Below are 18,996 nucleotides of genomic sequence, written 5' to 3'. Positions count from 1 at the left end.
CAATGTTATGCAAGCATGATTTTGGAACTGAAATATTTAATTCTCGCAAAAGATTTGTGATCTAGTACCTGCTGTTATATTAATAGGCATGTATGTGATGACATGGGCACCTGGGTCTTGATTTTTTTTATTTTTAAAAGCTGCTTTATGTTTATCAAAGAGTCTTTGACACTATAATTCTGTTTCTACAGATAAAATTTGGCATTTTGACATAGCAAAACATTCTTGTAAGACTGTTCATGAAACTAAATGCCTGTGTTTATTTGTCTGTTTGAGGCAGCTACAAATTTGTGCACGGTGCCCCTATTAATGTGAAACTGTTTATTTTAGTTTATAAAGTAGTATGGTACTTCTTATATTTGTGAATACATTACACTGCGTAAGCTTTTGTAAAAATTACTTTGTGAGATACAAAATCAGCTCTAGCTTTTATTTTTTTCCATTTTTTATCGTAGGATTTTGGTAGTTTGTTACACTTGGAACAATAGGCTGTTGTGCAGTTTTTGTCTTCAGTGGAACTAATTTCATTTTAGCATTACATTTAGAAACATTGCCAGCTTTGTTTCGTTATTTTAGCTGTCTAGTTCTGCAGCCTTGGAAGGGAAAGGACAATTAAAATTTACTTCTGGAAGATGGAGTCCACACCACAACTGTACACAGATTGCAACAGCCAATGATACCACTGTTCGAGGATGGGATACACGAAGCATGAGGTAATGAGAAATTTCAGTCTTGTTCTCTAAAAGAGACAAATCTCCTTTGGAGATAGATTTTTCATTTTTTTTTTTCACTGCTCCTAATGTTTGTGGGGGGTTTCGTTGGGGTTTTTTTTTGGTTTGGTTTTTTATTTCTTTTTTTTTTTTTTTTTTAGAGATTAGAAATGTGGCAAAGCTATCATTTATAATAGGAATGCTTGGGCTTGCGAGCTGATATACTTACAAGTTAGTAAGGGGCTTTCTCTGTTTTTCTCCCCTCAGCTTCAGTTCAAACTTGTATATTGAGTTTTACTGAGCTATGTGCTAGTCTCAAGATTATTTGCTTAATACATAGGTATTACCTGAATGAACCTGTTCTGTAATTCAACCTGAAAATGATTTTACAACAGTCCTGAGTATGCTATGAACTGTCTTCATAGCATGCTGTTTAAAGGTAACTTCAATCTCTGAAGGTAATTCACAGGTTAAGTTCAATCTTTTCTGATTTTAACAAATAGCATAGCGTACTATATTAAAGATTGTAGCATGCTAGTTACATGAAACTACTGAATCTATCAAAGTCATAACCGAATCAATTAAAGCTTTGAATATACCTAATAAGGTGTTTCCCCCCTGCTCAGTTGTGATTTTGATAAGCAAAGGAGTGATGTTGTGCACATCTGTTGCCATGACTACTAAAACCTGTGCAAGCTTTTTTAAGATACGCTTTATCCCCTTAGCACATAGTAATTTATCACTAAACCAAGAAGACTGATGTCTTGTAATAACTTTTGTTGCCTTAAAGGGGGATGACTTTAAATTTAGTTCTATGGTTCCTGCCAGCTCAGGGGTATAGCAATAAATCCCCATGTTTGCCAGCCTTATGTGTTTTTGCCAAAAAGGTTTATTTAATTTAAGAAACAAAAGCTAAAAATACAAATACAATAATTAAAAGTCACTTCCTGTGTGCTTGTCATCAGGTTTGAAAGTCCTGTTCTTTGCCTTGTAAAAGGATGTATAAAAATCTAACTTGCTATATATGTGCACATTTTCATTTATGAAAACTCATTTAAAAGAAGTGTACAAGACAGGAAAGAAAGGTCAAAGAAGAAAGATTTTTTTTTTTGTAAAGTTCCTTTTTTAAAATGTTTTTTTTTAATCATTCTATTTTTAACATATAGCATGCAGGCCTTAAGATTAAAGCCTGTGTTTTTAAGTAGAAAATGTTAAATACTGTGAAATCTGTTTCATGCGCCATCTCATTAGAAAAAGCATCTCTATCTTGCATTTAGTGAATACTCTGAGTAACTTTTATGAAAGAAAGATAGTCCAGATATTAACAAGAAGGGTGGCTTAGTTAACAAAAGCAACCCCCACAATTCAAATTACTTTAAGCGAAGCACAGGTTAGATAGTCCTTGAACCAGTTTACAAATATTAGGCTATGCCAAAGAGCTGTTTGCAGTGTACTTGAAAAATATGTGCAAGAATAAGTCTCATCTGCAATTACACTGTAATATGTCTAGAATTATGTGAATATTTGATAATGACTAGTTAGGCTAGAAGTAGGAGTTTAAAGCAGGGCAGTATAAACTGTGGCAGTATAAGAAGCAAAAAATGAGAAGGGAAGGGGGGGGCAGGAAATCAAGGACAGAAACCTGCTATACCAGCAAACAATAGGAGAGGAGAGATAGTGAAGAAGTAGCTAGAATAGCTCCTTCCATGGAGTGCGATTATGATAGCTGTAAGATAGAGGGAGTAACTGGTTTTGGACGTAGCAAACAAAGAAAGGGAGGGGAAAAAAAGAGGTTGGTGGGAAGACTCCTAGACTAGATTAGGAAGCAATCTTAATCAGAGAAGAGCTTGTGAAGCAGAGGAGACAGACACTAGGCTGAATAGATTTAGAGAGAGAATTGTATCAGGAAAATACAGACTCCAAGAATAAATTCTAAAAAATATGGAAGAAGAAGAATTTGAGAAGATGGATCGAGTAGATGGAGAAAATGTTCATGTGGTCTGGCCTTACTCTTAGGGTGTAAGTGGGAAATTCAGTGTATGTATTATTGCTGTAGGTAGGATAATAGAGCAAAAGAAAACAATATTCATATTTGGAAAGGGATCAAGTGGTCAGAATAATAGTTAAGGTGGAATAAAAGCTTTCATGGTAAGCACTACTGAATACAGAGTGGACAGTGGTATTTCTTGTTAAGCCCTTACACGCATCTCCATGAGGAATGCAAAAAGTGCAGGAAAGAAGTGAAAGCTGCAATAAAGGAGGAAAGAAGTGTTTTATTGCTGCAAGCATGCTTGAGATTTAAAAAAACTCCCATAGAGATGTTTCAAGAAATTAAGAGGAAGTGATAAATTCAGCTGCCAGAATACCTAGTAGAAAAGCATACCGGAGTGATATCCTTAACCTCTCAAACTCTGAGAAGAGTGTTGATGTTCAGTATCTAAGTAATATCCTCTATAGAATAGAATCATAGAATGTGTTGGGTTGGAAGGACCTTTAAAGGTTGTCTGGTCCAACCCCCCTGCAATAAGCAGAGGCATCTTCAACTACATCAGGTCGCACAGAGCCCTGGCCAACCTGACCTTGAATGTTTCCAGGGATGGGGCAGGTACCACCTCTCTGGGCAACCTGTTCCACTGTTTCATTATTCCCTCTATCTAGTTTAACCTCTTTTAGTTTAAGCCCATTAACCCCTTGTCCTGTCGCAACAGGTCCTGATAAAAAGTTTGTCCCCATTCTTTCGTGTTGGCCCCCTCTAGGTACTGAAAGGCTGCAATAAGGTCACCCCGGAGCCTTCTCTTCTCCAGGCTGAACAACCCCAACTCCCTCAGCCTGTCCTCGTAGGGCTCAAATGTTCCATCTCTGATCATTTTTGTGGTTCTCCTCTGGACTCGCTCCAACAGGTCCATGTCTTTCCTGTGCTGAGGGCTCCAGAGCTGGATGCAGTACTCCAGGTGGGATGACTATCCCAAGAGACTGCCAAAGCTGTCAGGATAGGGCTTAGTATAGGCCTAGTATACTCTGAATCTCTCACTATGGAGTTACTTTGCTTTATATTAGTAGTTAGGTACTGAGAGCAAGAGACTTCTCTATCTGGTCTTGACAGGAGACCGTTTGTACGGTGCAAGAAATAGAAAGTTTTGCTCAGTCTATGTTTTTTGAAAAGAAAAATTTTCCATTAAAAAAAATGCTCACAAAGCATTGACAATTTCTAGTGAAGATTGTAGGAGACTATCAAATCTAAGTAGAACTTTGGTAGATGTTGGCTTTGAGAAAACTGGTAATGCAATAGTGGAAACAAAAAAAACCCCAAAACCCAAGTTTAAGCAGTGAGACAGGGAGACAAACTGATGGAACACAATGTTTTTATAATAAGGATGCTAGGTTGTTAGCTTCTGAAGTGGTCCAGATGGATGCGTATGTGCATGGCTGAGTAGTTTAAGGGACACAGGTAAATTAATGATAAATGCCAGAGCTCAAGAAGGTAAGTTCAAAATAAAGCAATAATAAAAAGCTGTTGTTCATATCTGTTGCATCACTTGCATCTCAGCTTTTCATATGGGGAGAACTAGATGTCATAAATACAGAATTAGGATAACTACTTAGGGGTGGAGAAGCTCTTATCTGAAAATGTTGTGGTTTAGTAGCAGACATGTCATAACAGTTGTTAAAAAGCTGTGCTAGAATCATCTGGAACTACTGTTTCCTTTTAGCTCCAGATGATCCTAATGCAAACAAGGAAAGAACAAAGCTTCAAAGCAAGCTGAGAAATCTATACAAGTCGCTGTTGTTAACAGCTGGGATTTCCCTAAACTGTTCACTAGCAATGGGAACTCTAGGTCTGCGGGTGCTGAGGGGATTATGCAAGTTTCCAGGGAAACAGATTCCTGTCAGTGGAGTGCAGTTAGCTTTTTATAGACCATTTAATTTTTTTAATGTGTTTTACAGACAGATATATTGCATAGAAAATGCCCACGGACAGCTGGTACGAGACTTAGACTTTAATCCCAATAAGCAGTACTACCTGGCTAGCTGTGGAGATGACTGCAAGGTGAAATTCTGGGACACAAGAAATGTCACTGAACCAGTGAAGACACTAGAGGAGCATTCCCACTGGTAGAACAAATTATCTGCATGCTGTTTTGCGGGTGGATGGCTTGTGTAATTTATTCAGCTAATTATTTTACTGTTTAGGAACAATGCAAACTAACTGTGTTCTATTGTGAATAACCATTTTTCTGCACAAGAGGAAAGGTTTCAACGTGTGAATGTTACTTGTGTGATTGTAAATTAAGAGTTTAGACAATGTTAGTCTAATTGGCAAGAAACTGTTATTAACCTTGTTGTGAAATAGGGTACACCTTTGAGAAGCACGGCACAGAGTGTGGCTTGCAGGGGCTGGCTGGGACAAGGTGTGCCTTCCCAAATGGAGCCTGATCTGCTGCACCTGACATGCAGAAAAGCAGCTGCTGTCTATCTTTCTGTTGTGGAATGGTTGAAATGCTCAATAATTCGGTCCTACTTTTTTCATGCTCTTTACAGCCCTTGAGCCAGAATATGCAAGTGAGTCATTTTATTCTCTGAGATAATATTGAGAGCTTGTATCTACCGCTCTGGCCTGTGGCTGGAGCAAGGAGAGAATCTTGTCTGACGTTTGCAGACTTCAGTGGTTAAGAAAAGATGAGCAGTTCATATTTTCTAAAATTTGGGTTGGAGTAATTCTTGCAAAATAAATCTGGACCCTGAAGCTACTTTGAGGGGAATGAAGATGTGAATTAACAGAAGCAGCACTTTTTTCCAGAAGATTAAAAGAAAAAGAATAAAACAAGAACCGTAAGACATTTGGTATTAACTTGATTTGTAAAATGTAAAAACTGAAAAGAAATATAATCCTACTTTTGTTTTAGGGTCTATTTTAAACTTTACTCTAAGAATGTTGTGAGATTTTTGTTTAGCAGGTTATTTCTAATCTGTTTTTTGCCTTGGGGAAATTTTTATATTTAGAACTTAAATATTTATCTGATTTACTAAATAATGAATTAGAATGTACCCTCAAGGAATGATACCACTGAATGATGTGTTTTGTTCCTTGGATTTTTTTTTTAAACTTATTTGTTGAATTTTAAAGACACCTCATAAAACAGGTGACATGCAAGCTTAAAAGCCAAATAAAGATGGCAAAAAACAGTCTTTGAAATGAAGTATGTCACTTCTGTGTGCATTTACAACATTTAAGTCAAAGATCAATTTTTAGTGCTGTTTTTTGAAAAAAAAATCATTTAACATTGATGCACTACCTGCCAAGAATAGCCTCCTCTTCTTTCTGATTTCATTTTTTTTTAGGGTCTGGAATGTCAGATACAATCATTCTCATGATCAGCTGATCCTTACAGGAAGCAGTGATAGCAGAGTTATCTTGTCTAATATGGTATCAATTTCTTCTGAACCATTTGGGCATATGGTAGATGATGATGAACTAAGTGACCAAGAGGACCAGCATCAAGAAGAGAAGTATGAAGTTTCCTGAATTTTATGTAGATGCTTATAGTTTGTCTTTTTGTTGTAATGGTTAACTTGCTATTTTTTTTGCCGACTAGGATTTTTGTATACAGGCCTTTCAGGTAAGTAGTTCTAATTCCTACTTCATTCTTCTTTACTCAGACTCTTGGGAGGAATGCACTCTTTAAATCTGATTAGCACAGTTACTGTATGTTCACTGGTAGGAAGGGGATGGTGATGCTGAGGACCAGTCCTGAAGTCTACTGGATCAGTGAAAAGATTCACTTTAAGGGACCTCTGGATCAAGTCAAGCACAAAACATAATCTGGGTTAATCGAGAGTTGAAAAGCTGCTTTTTGCATTTTCTGTGTATGTGTTCTAACCTTTAAGAAACATTACCAGTCTAATGATGAGTTTCTGCACAGGCAGAAGAAAGGAAGTATAAATACATTAATTCTTGTAAATTCCACTCTTAATATTGCTGACTGCTCTAGAAACCAATAACTCATGAGACCTACTTTGAGCAAAACAGAAAATTGGTTTTGGCACTCTTAGTAGAGAATAATGCATGTTATTGCAAGCATTTGTAAGCACCATCCACTTGGGTGTGTGAGTAATCACATATTTTGCATGCGAATTTTGGAGGGATGGTGTTTTTACTAAAGAGTTAACAGAAGTGCCAAAACAATAATTTTTCATCTTCCATTTTTGTCTGCTTTCAACTTTTTCATTGTGCAATATACAATGCTTGTTTTCCGCTTTTTATGAAAATATATATATATGTATATAGTGAGTTCTGTAGATCAAGTGTGGGCTGAGGCTTTCTAATTTTGCGACTAGCTTACATGGTGATCTTCAGCAAACTCTTCCTTTACAAAGTGAAGATAATGATACCAAAACTCACGTAAAATATTTTGAGACCAACAGGCTTCAGTCTATATTTTTCTATTCTTTGCAGCTCTGAATATCCATATTCTGAATGTCTGCACGGAGCAGTTGTTTTGTTAATTTATTTTAAAACACAAAGCTTTCTGCAATGAAATAGGCAGATTACCTCCTGAACTATCTTTTACAATGAGGAATAGTCAGATGGGATGAGAAACAAGGAAATTATAAAAAAGATCCCCCAGTTACTCATCTGTGTTTGCTAGATGTTTCAGTTAAAATGCTAAATAAAGTTTAGGGTTTTTTAAGGTTGCTCTTTCACCTTTATTTTATTAATAAAGATGTAGTTTTACTCCAAATAGTTTTGACATTTTGGCTTCACATAGAGGACCTGAAACCATTTTTTTTTTTTTATATTAAATAAGGAAGCTATCCTATATATAGAAATAGCTAATTTTAAATGTGCAAGATGTCTCTAGAAGCAATAGGTGAAGTAAGTGCCTGGAAGATCAAGGTGTATCAAATTAAGTGTCTAGAAAGTTGTTCATATCAACAGTACATACTTTCTGTAATGTAACTAAACTACAGTATTTTAAATATGATGTACCTTTTGGTTCACAGAATCACGGAATCTTCAGAGTTGGAAGGGACCTCTAGAGGTCATCTAGTCCAACTCCCCTGCTAGAGCAGGATTGCCTAAAGCACATCCCTCAGGGCTGCATCCAGGCGGGTCTTGAAAATCTCCAGAGAAGGGGACTCCACAACCTCCCTGGGCAGCCTGTTCCAGTGCTCTGTCACCCTCACTGTAAAGAAGTTTTTCCGTGTATTTGAACGGAACTTCCTATGTTGCAGCTTGTGCCCATTGCCCCTTGTCCTGTCGCTGGGAACCATTGAAAAGAGCCTGGCTCCGTCCTCCTTAAACCCACCCTTTAGATACTTGTAAACATTAATCAGGTCCCCCCTCAACCTTCTCTTCTCCAGGCTAAAGAGTCCCAGCTCTTTCAGCCTTTCCTCATAAGGGAGATGCTCCAGTCCCATAATCATCTTGGTTGCCCTACGCTGGACTCGCTCCAGTAGTTCCCTGTCCCTCTTGAACTGGGGAGCCCAAAACTGGACACAGTACTCCAGTTGTGGCCTCACCAGTGCAGAGTAGAGGGGGAGAATGACCTCCCTCGACCTACTGGCCACAGTCTTCCCTATGCAGCCCAGGATGCCATTGGCCTTCTTGGCGACAAGGGCACACTGCTGGCTCATGGATAATTTGCTGTCTACCAGGACCCCCAGGTCCTTCTCCTCAGAGCTGCTTCCCAGCATGTCCGCCCCTAACATATACTGGTGTTTGGCATTCTTCCTTCCCAGGTGCAGGACCCTACACTTGCTTTTGTTGAACCTCATTAGGTTCTTCTCTGCCCAGCTCTCCAGCCTGTCCAGGTCACGCTGGATGGCAGCACGGCCCTCTGGAGTGTCGGCCACCCCTCCCAGCTTGGTATCATCAGCGAACTTGCTGAGGATACACTCTGTCCCCTCATCTAGGTCATTAATGAATATATTGAACAAAATTGGACCGAGTATTGACCCCTGAGGGACACCACTCGTTACAGGCCTCCAACTGGACTCTGTGCCGCTGATCACAACCCTCTGAGTTCTGTCACTCAGCCAGCTCTCGATCCACCTCACTGTCACCTCGTCTAGCCCATACTTCCTCAGCTTCCTAATGAGGATGTTATGGGAGACAGTGTCAAAAGCCTTGCTAAGGTCAAGGTAGATGACATCTACGGCTCTCCCCTCAGCCAGCCAACCCGTTATAACATCATAGAAAGCTATCAGATTGGTCAGGCATGATTTACCTTTGGTAAATCCATGTTGACCACTTCCAATAACTTCCTGTTCCTCTATGTGTTTGGAGACGACATCCAGAATGAGTCGCTCCATTACCTTCCCAGGGACAGAGGTGAGACTAACCAGTCTGTAGTTCCCTGGGTCCTCCTTCTTGCCTTTTTTGAAGATTGGAGTGATGTTAGCCTTCCTCCAGTCCTCAGGCACCTCTCCTGTTCCCCATGACCTTGCAAAGACGATGGAGAGTGGTCTAGCGATAACATCTGCCAGCTCTCTCAGCACTCGCGGGTGCATCCCGTCAGGGCCCATGGATTTATGAATGTCCAGCTTGGCCAAGCGGTCTCTGACCCGGTCCTCCTCAACTAAGGGAAAATCTTCCTCTCTCCAGACCTTCTCCCTTGCCTCCAGGGTGTGGGATTCATGAGGGACAGCTTTAGCAGTGAAGACCGAAGAAAAGAAGGCATTCAGTAACTCTGCCTTCTCTGTGTCTTCCACCACTAGGGCACCCGTCTCATTCGTCAGTGGACCTATATTTTCCCCTAGTTTTCCTTTTTCTGTTGATATACTGGAAAAATCTCTTCTTGTTATCTTTAACTGCAGTGGCCAAGCTGAGTTCTGATTGAGCTTTGGCCCTTCTAATCTTCCCCCTGCATAGCTTTGTTATATCTTGATAATCCTCATAAGTTGCTAAGCCCCTTTTCCAGAGAATGTAAGCCTTCCTTTTTTTCCTGAGGTCCAGCCAAAGCTCTCTATTTAGCCAGGCTGGCCTTCTTCCCCGTCGGCTCGTCTTTTGGGACATGGGGATGGCCTTCACCTGTGCTTCTAAGAGCACCTGCTTGAAGTATGACCAGCCTTCCTGGGCACCTTTGCTCTTCAAAACTGCCTCCCAAGGGACACTCTCAACCATGCTCCTAAACAGGCTAAAGTCTGCCCTTCGGAAATCCAAGGTGGCAGTTCTGCTGGCTCCCCACCTCCCTTCACCAAGAATTGAAAACTCTATCATTTCATGGTCACTCTGCCCAAGACGACCTCCAACCTTTACATCCCCCACAAGACCTTCTCTTAACAAACAGTAGGTCCAGTAGGGCACTTCCCCTAGTTGGTTCCTTCACCAGCTGTGTTAGGAAGTTGTCTTCCACACACTCCAGGAACCTCTGGGACTGTTCCCTCTCTGCTGTGTAGTATTCCCAGCGGACATCCGGGAAGTTGAAATCCCCCACAAGAACAAGGGCAGATGATCGAGAGACCTCTGCCAGCCGCTTATAGAATACTTCATCGGTTTCTACATCCTGATTAGGGGGTCTATAACAAACTCCCATCATGATATCTGCCTTGTTGGCCTTCCCCTTGATTTTTATCCATACACACTCAACATTGTCATTCACACCGTTGAGTTCTAGACATTCAAAACCGCCCCTAACATAGAGGGCCACCCCGCCACCTCTCTTCCCTTGCCTATCTCTTCTGAAAAGCTGGTAGCCATCAATTACAGCACTCCACTTGTGTGTGTCTTCCCACCACGTTTCCGTGATGGCAACCACATCGTAGTTTCCCTGCTGTATGATGGCCTCCAGCTCGTCCTGCTTATTCCCCATGCTGCGTGCATTAGTGTAGATGCACTTCAGTTGGGTTAATTGTCCTACCACTTTCTTGGGGGGACAGGCCCTGATTTGCACTTGATCATTCTCGGACACTACTGTAGTTACCAAATTATCACTACTCCTTGTGTCTATGCTGTTCCTTACCTTTGGCTGGGGATTGCAATTTCTTCTGTTCTGGATGGAAGATAAATAGCATTAATGGAAATGAGAAAGAGACTTTCACCTACTATACAACTGATATTGCGTAGTAGGTTATCTGGTGTTCTGAATTTCTGTTGATTGCAGACTGTGTAGGTTACCTCATTGAAACACAAGTGATTGTTTCTAGAATAGGAATTTTTGAAACCAAGAATATGCGGCAATACAACAAATATAACACATGGTTTTCCTTTGGCAATGGGATGGATGTAAACCACATTGTGAATGACTTGTATAGTAATGATACAGGGTCCTGCAGGAGTATCAGTACTGCATTTGCTTTTTAGCTGCTAATCTGTTCTCTATAAAACCTGGGAAAGCACACTAGCTTTTCTAACTTTTGCGTGGTACTCCGAGAGTCTTAGTTTTGGGTTTGTTTTTTTTTTTTTTTTTCCTCCCCCTCCTTGAGCTGGAGGATGAGTTGAGCTGGAAGCTGCAAGGTGCTCACCAGCCTTGAACTGTTGCCAGCTGAATGTCTGTTTAGTTATGAGCGCACTAATGAAGCAGGGAATAACAACGGTTGGGAATACTTCTTGTTAGTCAACCACTAGTACCAAATATTTAGGCTTTAGTACCCTTTTCTGTCCTGGAGTCCTCTTTGAAGAATCTGTTGCACTATTCCATGGGCACTGTCTCTTCTGTAAAACACAGGGGTTTATTGTATGGTTTAGTGGGGTGTGTGTGTTTGTTTTCTTGCTTGGGTATGTTCTAGACTTTCAAGGAAGTGTTATATTCTCATGGGGTTCATTTTTTATCCTGTTTTGGAGGACATCTGGCATGCTATTAAATAGCACAAAAATCTTGAAAAACAAAATGTCTTTTTTGGGTGTATCTTGAAATACACCAGGAAGGGCAGGTGTCTGTACGACTAGTATCTCCAGACAAATTTCCAGTGACCAAATCTCTCTGAAAAGAAGGTTGAAATATCAAGTGGAAAGAAGGAAAAATGCTCTGTCTTTATGGGGTACCTATTTTTCATGTTTTGAATAAAATAACTTGTAAAAATGCTTCTTGGATTAAAAATAACTGGTACGTACTCTTTATTTTTATATCTTCAAAGTTTTGGGGTTCTTTTCTACTTAGCAAAAATCCCAATATTTTAAAAGCATTGACTTGAAATACTGTTCTAGACAGCTAAGACTTCTGAGATCTTTAAGACTTATGTTAATTTTTAATATATTTTGCAGTAAACTTTCTAATTTTTATTGTATTTCTTGGCTGGAGACAAAAGCAAGTAATGTGTCAGTTTAACCCTTCGTTGCTCAGCCACATCGAACTGGTCTACCCACATAGCCACATGGTCTACTCACTCCTTTATTCTTGCCAGATTTTCTGTAGTAACTGACTACTTTTTAAGGTTCACAACTAAAAAGTAATTCTTGGGAGATAACTTTTTTTTTTTTTAAGAAAAAAATACAGGTTTACCAAGTAATGAATACACAACAAACCAAAACTTGGTGTCTTCTGTTCTTACTAAGGAATTATTCCTTGAGGTTTCTCCTTTGGGTGTTTGTGCATGTATGTGTTGACATTTTGGGACTTTTATATGCTCCCATCTTGGAGATGTGAACACACTTGCATAAGCAATATGACTAGGACTATTGTATGAGGATGTGTCTCTTGTCACAATTGAGTGACCTTCAGTTCCTCTTAACTGCTGATTCGCATTAGAGCAACTAGTTTGTTGTCTCTTCCCTACTTTTTAACTGCTACTGGTGGTGTTATTTCTCTCATCAATCATAAAAAAGTAAGAGCATCCTCCCTGTATCGTATCAAAGGTCTCCCTAGCCTGTATCATGTCGCTGATAGTGGCCAAGAGGAAAGATCATAAAAACAGGAAAAGGAGGTGATGCTTCCCTTGGGTATGCTTCTAGCCCCTGACTATTTGCTGCTCAGGGACCTTTACTGCCTCTGAATCATCTTTGGAGACTTCTGATTCTTCCCTTTAGGACTTTCTTTTGCCATCAGCCATATTCTTGAGTTTAGCTCTCCTCACTAACTGTGTTTTTGTTTGTTCCAAAACATGCTAGGTGTGCATGCGCTGCCTTTGTGAAATGTGTCTAGGAGAAATATGCCAACTGCGTTTGTTTTATTGCGCTGAATAAGGAAAGGCTTCAGTGCTTTCTGTCTGTAAAGCCGAGACCCTCTGTCATAAGTATATAGTCTAAATAGGATCGAGCTGTCCACAGAGAGGAGCTATAGGCATGTGGCCAGAGGAGAGCTATGGTGTATTCTGGTCAAGTCCCTAGACTGGATAATTTAATGCACAATTCAAATACGGGGAAAAAAAAAAAAGCTGAGAAACGGGGAATGAAATGCTCTACTCATAGTTTAATTTCTAGCACCTTGACCCACAGGTAGGAAAAAAAGTGTAAAAATCAAATGAAAATAGAACAGTTGAGGTATTTGGGGTGCGTTCAGCTTTCATCCCCGAAGTTGGTGTTCCAGGGTAAGAATATAGGGAATGCTTTTTGATGCCTCAGTTTGAACAAGACATTTAAAACATTGTCATTCCACATCTATGGATGCAACTGACTAAGGCAGGCTTCTCGTTGGCCTCCTCTTCTTTAATGGCTTTACATTCTGGTGTTGCAAGGACTTCCTCCCTGCAATACTGAACTTGCCTTAATTCCAAAGTTCCTGAATGTGTCTGTCAGTTCCCTTTTAGACATCTGCAGGGCACTGAGAACTGTCTTCGTCTGCAGGGACGTGGGGACTGTCTTATATCCTTTCTTCATTCTTTGGTCATCCAAAATCCTTATGTTAGTGAGTGAGTCTATATTTGGTTGTGTTAAACAAGTTCTACATTACTGTTTCTAACAATAAACAAAACCTACTACGTTCTTGCAGTTTAGTGAGACCATCTTTACTCGCCAATCAGGATTCCTTTTCTCTACTTATTGCAATATATTTATTTGCCTTATAGGTTTGGATTTTTAACTCTATAGGTCTCTGTTTGATTTGTTGATGGTACGCAGCATGAGAAGACTGTTTGCTACCTTAGGAGCACCAACAGCAAGGTACATGCTGCATCACACAGAATCACAGAATGATAGGGGGTGGAAGGGACCTCTGGAGATCATCTAGTCCAACCCCCCTGCTAGAGCAGGGTCACCTAGAGCAGGTTGCACAGGAACGCATCCAGGCGGGTTTTGAACGTCGCCAGAGTTGGAGACTCCACCACCTCTCTGGGCAGCCTCTTCCAGTGCTCTGCCACCCTCAGGGTAAAGAAGTTCCTCCTCATGTTTAGGTGGAACTTCCTACGTTCACGTTTGTGCCCATTACCTCTTGTCCTGTCCCCGGGCACCACTGAAAAGAGCCTGGCCCCATCCTCCTGACACCCACCCTTTAAGTATTTATAAGCATTGATAAGATTCCCCCTCTCAGTCTGCAGCAGTGTTTTCATTCTTCATGACTTCTATGGCCAGAACTTCATGACAAGTCTCAATTGATAATGGAGGACTTGCTTTTTAAGAAAAAAAAAAAAAAACAAAAAACAAAAAAAAAAAAACAAAAAAAAACCACTTTTCTGTATCCATACCAATGAAAAGATTTATATGGGCAATAGCATTTTGAGCTTATACATCAGTCCTGAAGAGGAAGCCATCCTTACACTTTAATTTTGCAGAATGAGCTACCGGCTTCCTTAGCTCTCTTTGGGATTTACAGGCTTAAGATGTCTGCTGTGTTTTCACTGGCAGAACTGATTACTAAGGTCACTATGCTGCCTTCTCCCTTCTGATGCATTTTTTTGACATGTTCTAAGTTTATTCTTAACTTTGTTATCTATTGAAGATTGTACCAGAAATTCACATTAGGAAATATATATTTTATTTTTTTTTTAGTGTTTTTCCTGAAGTCTTATGTTTCCATTTTTTTCACCATAGATTTTAGCCACACTTCCCTTTGATACAAACAGAACAAGATCTAAACCAAGTACTTCTCACCATTTTGGAATTAAAGCTGAGAGTTGTAAAGGATTGGTCATTCCAGTACAGAGTATCTCATTCAGATGGTGAAGTTTTAATGAGATTTTAAGTATAGGAACGTCTTCAGCAATCAGAATGGACCAGAGAGAAAATGGTGGTTGCCTCTCTGTAGAAAGAGATTTCCTTCCAAATTCCATCTAAAGGAGGTGGTGGTTTCTACTTTTTCTGATAGAAATGCGGTTGGAGACTTTTGAACAGTAAATCATGTATTTTCATGATAATACATATGAACAGTGTGATCTCACATAATACCTTTGTATAAACATGCATGACTTCAGGAGAGTGAATTGTCAGCATTGGTATTTTGAAAAGTATTTGCAAAACTTTCGTGGGTATTTTCATGAAATATATATATTTCAGGCTTTCAGCGTATTTTCACACAGCTGCCAATAGTGTTAATTTTGATTATATTTTTCTTGTGATATTTATGTCTTGGAGAAATCTGGAAATCATAGGATTATGCTATGGAATCAACCAAAAGACTCAATTAATTAAACTGGCTTAAGTAGTTTCTGGTTTTGGGAATGCCGATATTCAGGATTTTACTCGTTTAATTGCATAAGAAGCTGGGCCAAATCTAGTGCAGCAGCACTTACCAATTCCTAGACTACTTTGCTTTAAAAAGGCATGTTTTTTTTCTGTACTATTTCATTCTTTAACCCTCATTAGCAGATACACCCTCCTTAATTTATTTTACATATTAGTACAACTATGAAACCTGTTATGTTAAAATACGTGCTACCTGTTTTTAAAGATGGAATTTTTCTGTAGAAGCAGTTCAGAAGGTTGGGGTTTGAGTAAAAATAAATAAATAAATAAATAAATAGATCGTGCTTGCAATACTGAGAATAGCCAATTAGCATATATAGAAATTGTGTTCCGGCATAAACATCCTTGAATGCTGTTTTCCTTAAGAGAGTGAAAAAGGAAGTAGTGTGTTGTCTAAGCTCACCGGAAACAAAACCTTACAGTTGCTAAGTTTTCTCCACAGTTAAAGGGAAAAGGCATCCACGGGGCTTATTCTGGAATCCACTGGCATGCTTTTTGGGATTCATTTTGGACACTGCAGAACAGTTGCTGCTCTATAGAATCACATCTACTTCATAGTAGTTTTAGATTAAAGAGGATTTAATTTTGACTGTGATAAGGAATTAACAATTGTTGGTGACTCTGAAAAGTATATTTTATTGAACATAGTGGTGACAAAACAGAATCGCAAGCACTGCAAACTTAAGTGGTTGTTAGCATGAGAAGTAATTGGAAATAACAGCTCTCTACATGAAAACAATTATCCAAGGCTTAACAGGCTTCTCTCTCAAGTCTGTAAAACAATTAACCTCAAAGTTATCTAGTAAAATGAAAGCTCTTCTCCTTTCATAGGAGAAGCTGCTAGGGGTCGTGCTGTGTGAATAAGACCACAAAGAGAAAGTAGTCTGGTTTCAGCTCTCTGTGGTCTTAAATTTATGCAGGATGTAGGTAGAGATTACACGTTTCTTACTGTGAGTTCTTGATGACATAAGAGTTCATGCCTTGTCAGTTGATGCATTGCAAGAACATATATAAGGAGAGAAAGAAAAAGGTGGTTTAGTCTGGCTAGAAAAAGTCCTTAAAATAGTACAGGAAAATGAGAAAATAAAGGAACTTTTTAAGGGGCAGGGAGATTTAGGACAGGGAAGAAAATAGTTTACTAATCTTGCCTGGCGTAACAAGTGATTACCAAGTGTGTGTATCAAATATAGTCCAGTCAGGCTGCTCTGTCGAGGGATCAATAGGCCAAACACCTATACCAAACTAGCTAGAGCATAGCAACTACCTCTTTACACCCATAATCTGCAGCTTTTATGTAAAACCAGAAATCTCTGTGTTTTGGAGCAACCTGAATCGTACGTATTAAAGTAGCATAGAAGGAGGTTTCCTTCATATCCACCCCTGTACAGGTACTCTTCCTGTTTCTGAACTTCTCTAACTGGGAAGAAAGTTAAGATCCTGAACTCTCCTCCCTGTTCCAAAACCTGCCAAAGATCTACTGACTATCCCAGTATCCGGTCCATTTTGAATACTCTCCTTTTCTGTGTCCGGTGTTATGCATTTAACCTAAGAGGCCAAATAACTGAGCATTGTCATCACAAGTTGGTAACTATGAAATGGAAAGTTTCGGAGATAAGCATAATGCAGTATGCTTTTAATCATTGCTACATCATGATTAGCGTATTAGAAAAAAATACACTTATCAGTGCTATAACATGTTAGGCTCTGATATTACCTACTGTATATTAAGGAGAAATAAAATTGTAGCAGCTATTAAAAACAGAAGGATAATTAAAATAGCTAAATAGACAAAGCCAAGATAAATATATGTTGTTTTGTATGTGTTCCACTAATATGTGCTGTGGCTAAAATAATCTTTTTTTTGTAGACTCTGTTTTTATATATATATATATTTAAAAGGTATTTGTTACCTTGCTTAAATAAATGTCGGTGTCATAGCTGTTAAGTCTGTAACTTCTTGCATTAACCAAATTATATTTAATACCTGGGAAGCTAGGAGTCTGAGCTCATTCGTTAATAAATAAAAATGTGCAAAAGCTGTGGAAAATTTCATTGAGAGTAAACAGTTTGTTGTGGGACTCAGAAACTGAACCATTCTAAGCATCCTGTATTCATATAGATTCAAAAATTGTATCCTTAGCGTGTTCTTGGATTATCAAAAAAAGCATGCACATAGCCAAAATGCAGACAAATCTGAGGCGTTTTCTTGTAAGTCTCTTAGCATGGGATACGGTGGTCTGTCTTCAAGAGATTCCTGTTGTGACGGGAAAAAAAACCCGACTACAAAAAATCTGGCTCCTTTTTTTTTTTTTTTTTTAATTCTTTTTAACAGTCTTTCACATACGTGAAATAAATTCTGCTCTTTGTTCTACTGGCAGAATCCTTCTGGACTTATTACCCATTACGTAATTTAAAGGCTAATCTATTTTCATTCATAGTGTTAGTAAAGGATGCTCATGGACAGTTTCTTTTGGATCTTCTGTATTGTTCCTGAGACACGTGTCATTCTGAGATTATTTTTTTCCTTCCTGATCATCTTGTGTAGTTTCTAGCTGTTTTTCACCAAGCGATCACTTCCATAAGGATTTTCTTAGATTCTCAATAGCTCAAGGCTATGCCGTTCTTCTGCACAAGTAGTCTATACATAATATTATCATAGATCTATACCATTTAAAACAAACAAAAAACCCCACCGAAAACTGATCTCATGTGGCCTGAAGAACCACATGGAACAGCATCCTTTCTTTTTCTGGGAAGGCACAAAATTACTTTCATACCCAAGAAGAAATTCAGTGTATAGATAATAATATGAGTCAGTTAAGAATTGTAGTTATAAATGAAAATGCCAAACAGAAGTTCATCTGCGGGCTTCTTTCCTGAACACTCATTCCCCTATGACTTCTGTAAATTAAATTAGATGAACTGTGTTATTTAAATGAAACACTGAAATTACTCTGAGCATACAGAAAATAGTATAATCTAGGAGCTTATTTGTCCTTGTTTATCCAACCTTTGGTTAACTGAGACTCCTGGTTAACTGAAAGTCGGCCGTGTCCCCTGACAGCCATGTGCACCGTGCATTACTCCCCTGCTTATCCGGAGAGACATCTGAAACCTTCAGAATAATGGAGTTGTGGGTAAGTGGGTGAGCACCGCGTGAAGCACATTGCTGTCTGGGGACATGACCAACTTTCACTTAACCAGGCATGTCAGTTAGCAGGAAGTTAGAAAAACACATTGCAGGAGATGGAGTGTCTGTGTGTGTGTGTGTTTATTGGCTCTCTGCTGTTAGATGGTTTGTATCAAAGTACATATTCAGGAGAATTGCAAAACAAGCCTGCTCTTTGCAATTAACCAGGGGCTGTGTAGTGTTTGTGCCGTGACCTTTTTTTGTTGGTTGACCTTAAACGTGGCATAAGTAAATGATAAAGGTCCCTGAAACTAAATATCTGAAGCTATTCTGCAGGATCAGACTGCTTTTAGTTTATTCATTGAATTCAATTGAATTTTAATTGTGATGTTAGATTCACAGCTGGTTACGCTGGCTAGGTGCAGCAGCGATATTTTGCAAGCGATTTAAATGTGGTACCATATACTCTTTGTGATTGTCAAGACGCACGCTTTCAGAGAGCAGCGGTAAAGGGCAAAGACGGCCAATAACAACACTTCATTTCTGTAGTAGCAGCATCTGTTTAAATGATTGAGTGGCACTCACAAGGCTCTTTTGGCTTT

At 39.2% G+C, this 18,996-nt stretch overlaps 1 protein-coding gene across 2 annotated transcripts in view; it reads left to right on the top strand.

The window, feature by feature from the left end:
* Positions 1 to 18,996, top strand: part of EIPR1 (EARP complex and GARP complex interacting protein 1) — an 89,362-nt gene that overhangs the window by 67,054 nt on the left and 3,312 nt on the right. For both annotated transcript variants that reach the window (XM_063330423.1, XM_063330424.1), the window contains 3 exons: positions 577 to 713; positions 4,656 to 4,823; positions 6,051 to 6,218. In XM_063330423.1, the coding sequence (XP_063186493.1) occupies positions 577 to 713; positions 4,656 to 4,823; positions 6,051 to 6,218 (473 nt within the window). The remainder of the gene's footprint in view (positions 1 to 576; positions 714 to 4,655; positions 4,824 to 6,050; positions 6,219 to 18,996) is intronic.

The sequence above is a fragment of the Chroicocephalus ridibundus genome, chromosome 3 (genome assembly GCF_963924245.1).
Source record: "Chroicocephalus ridibundus chromosome 3, bChrRid1.1, whole genome shotgun sequence".
In the NCBI taxonomy this organism is placed as follows: Eukaryota; Metazoa; Chordata; class Aves; order Charadriiformes; family Laridae; genus Chroicocephalus; species Chroicocephalus ridibundus.
This window is presented reverse-complemented; position numbering and strand designations above follow the sequence as displayed.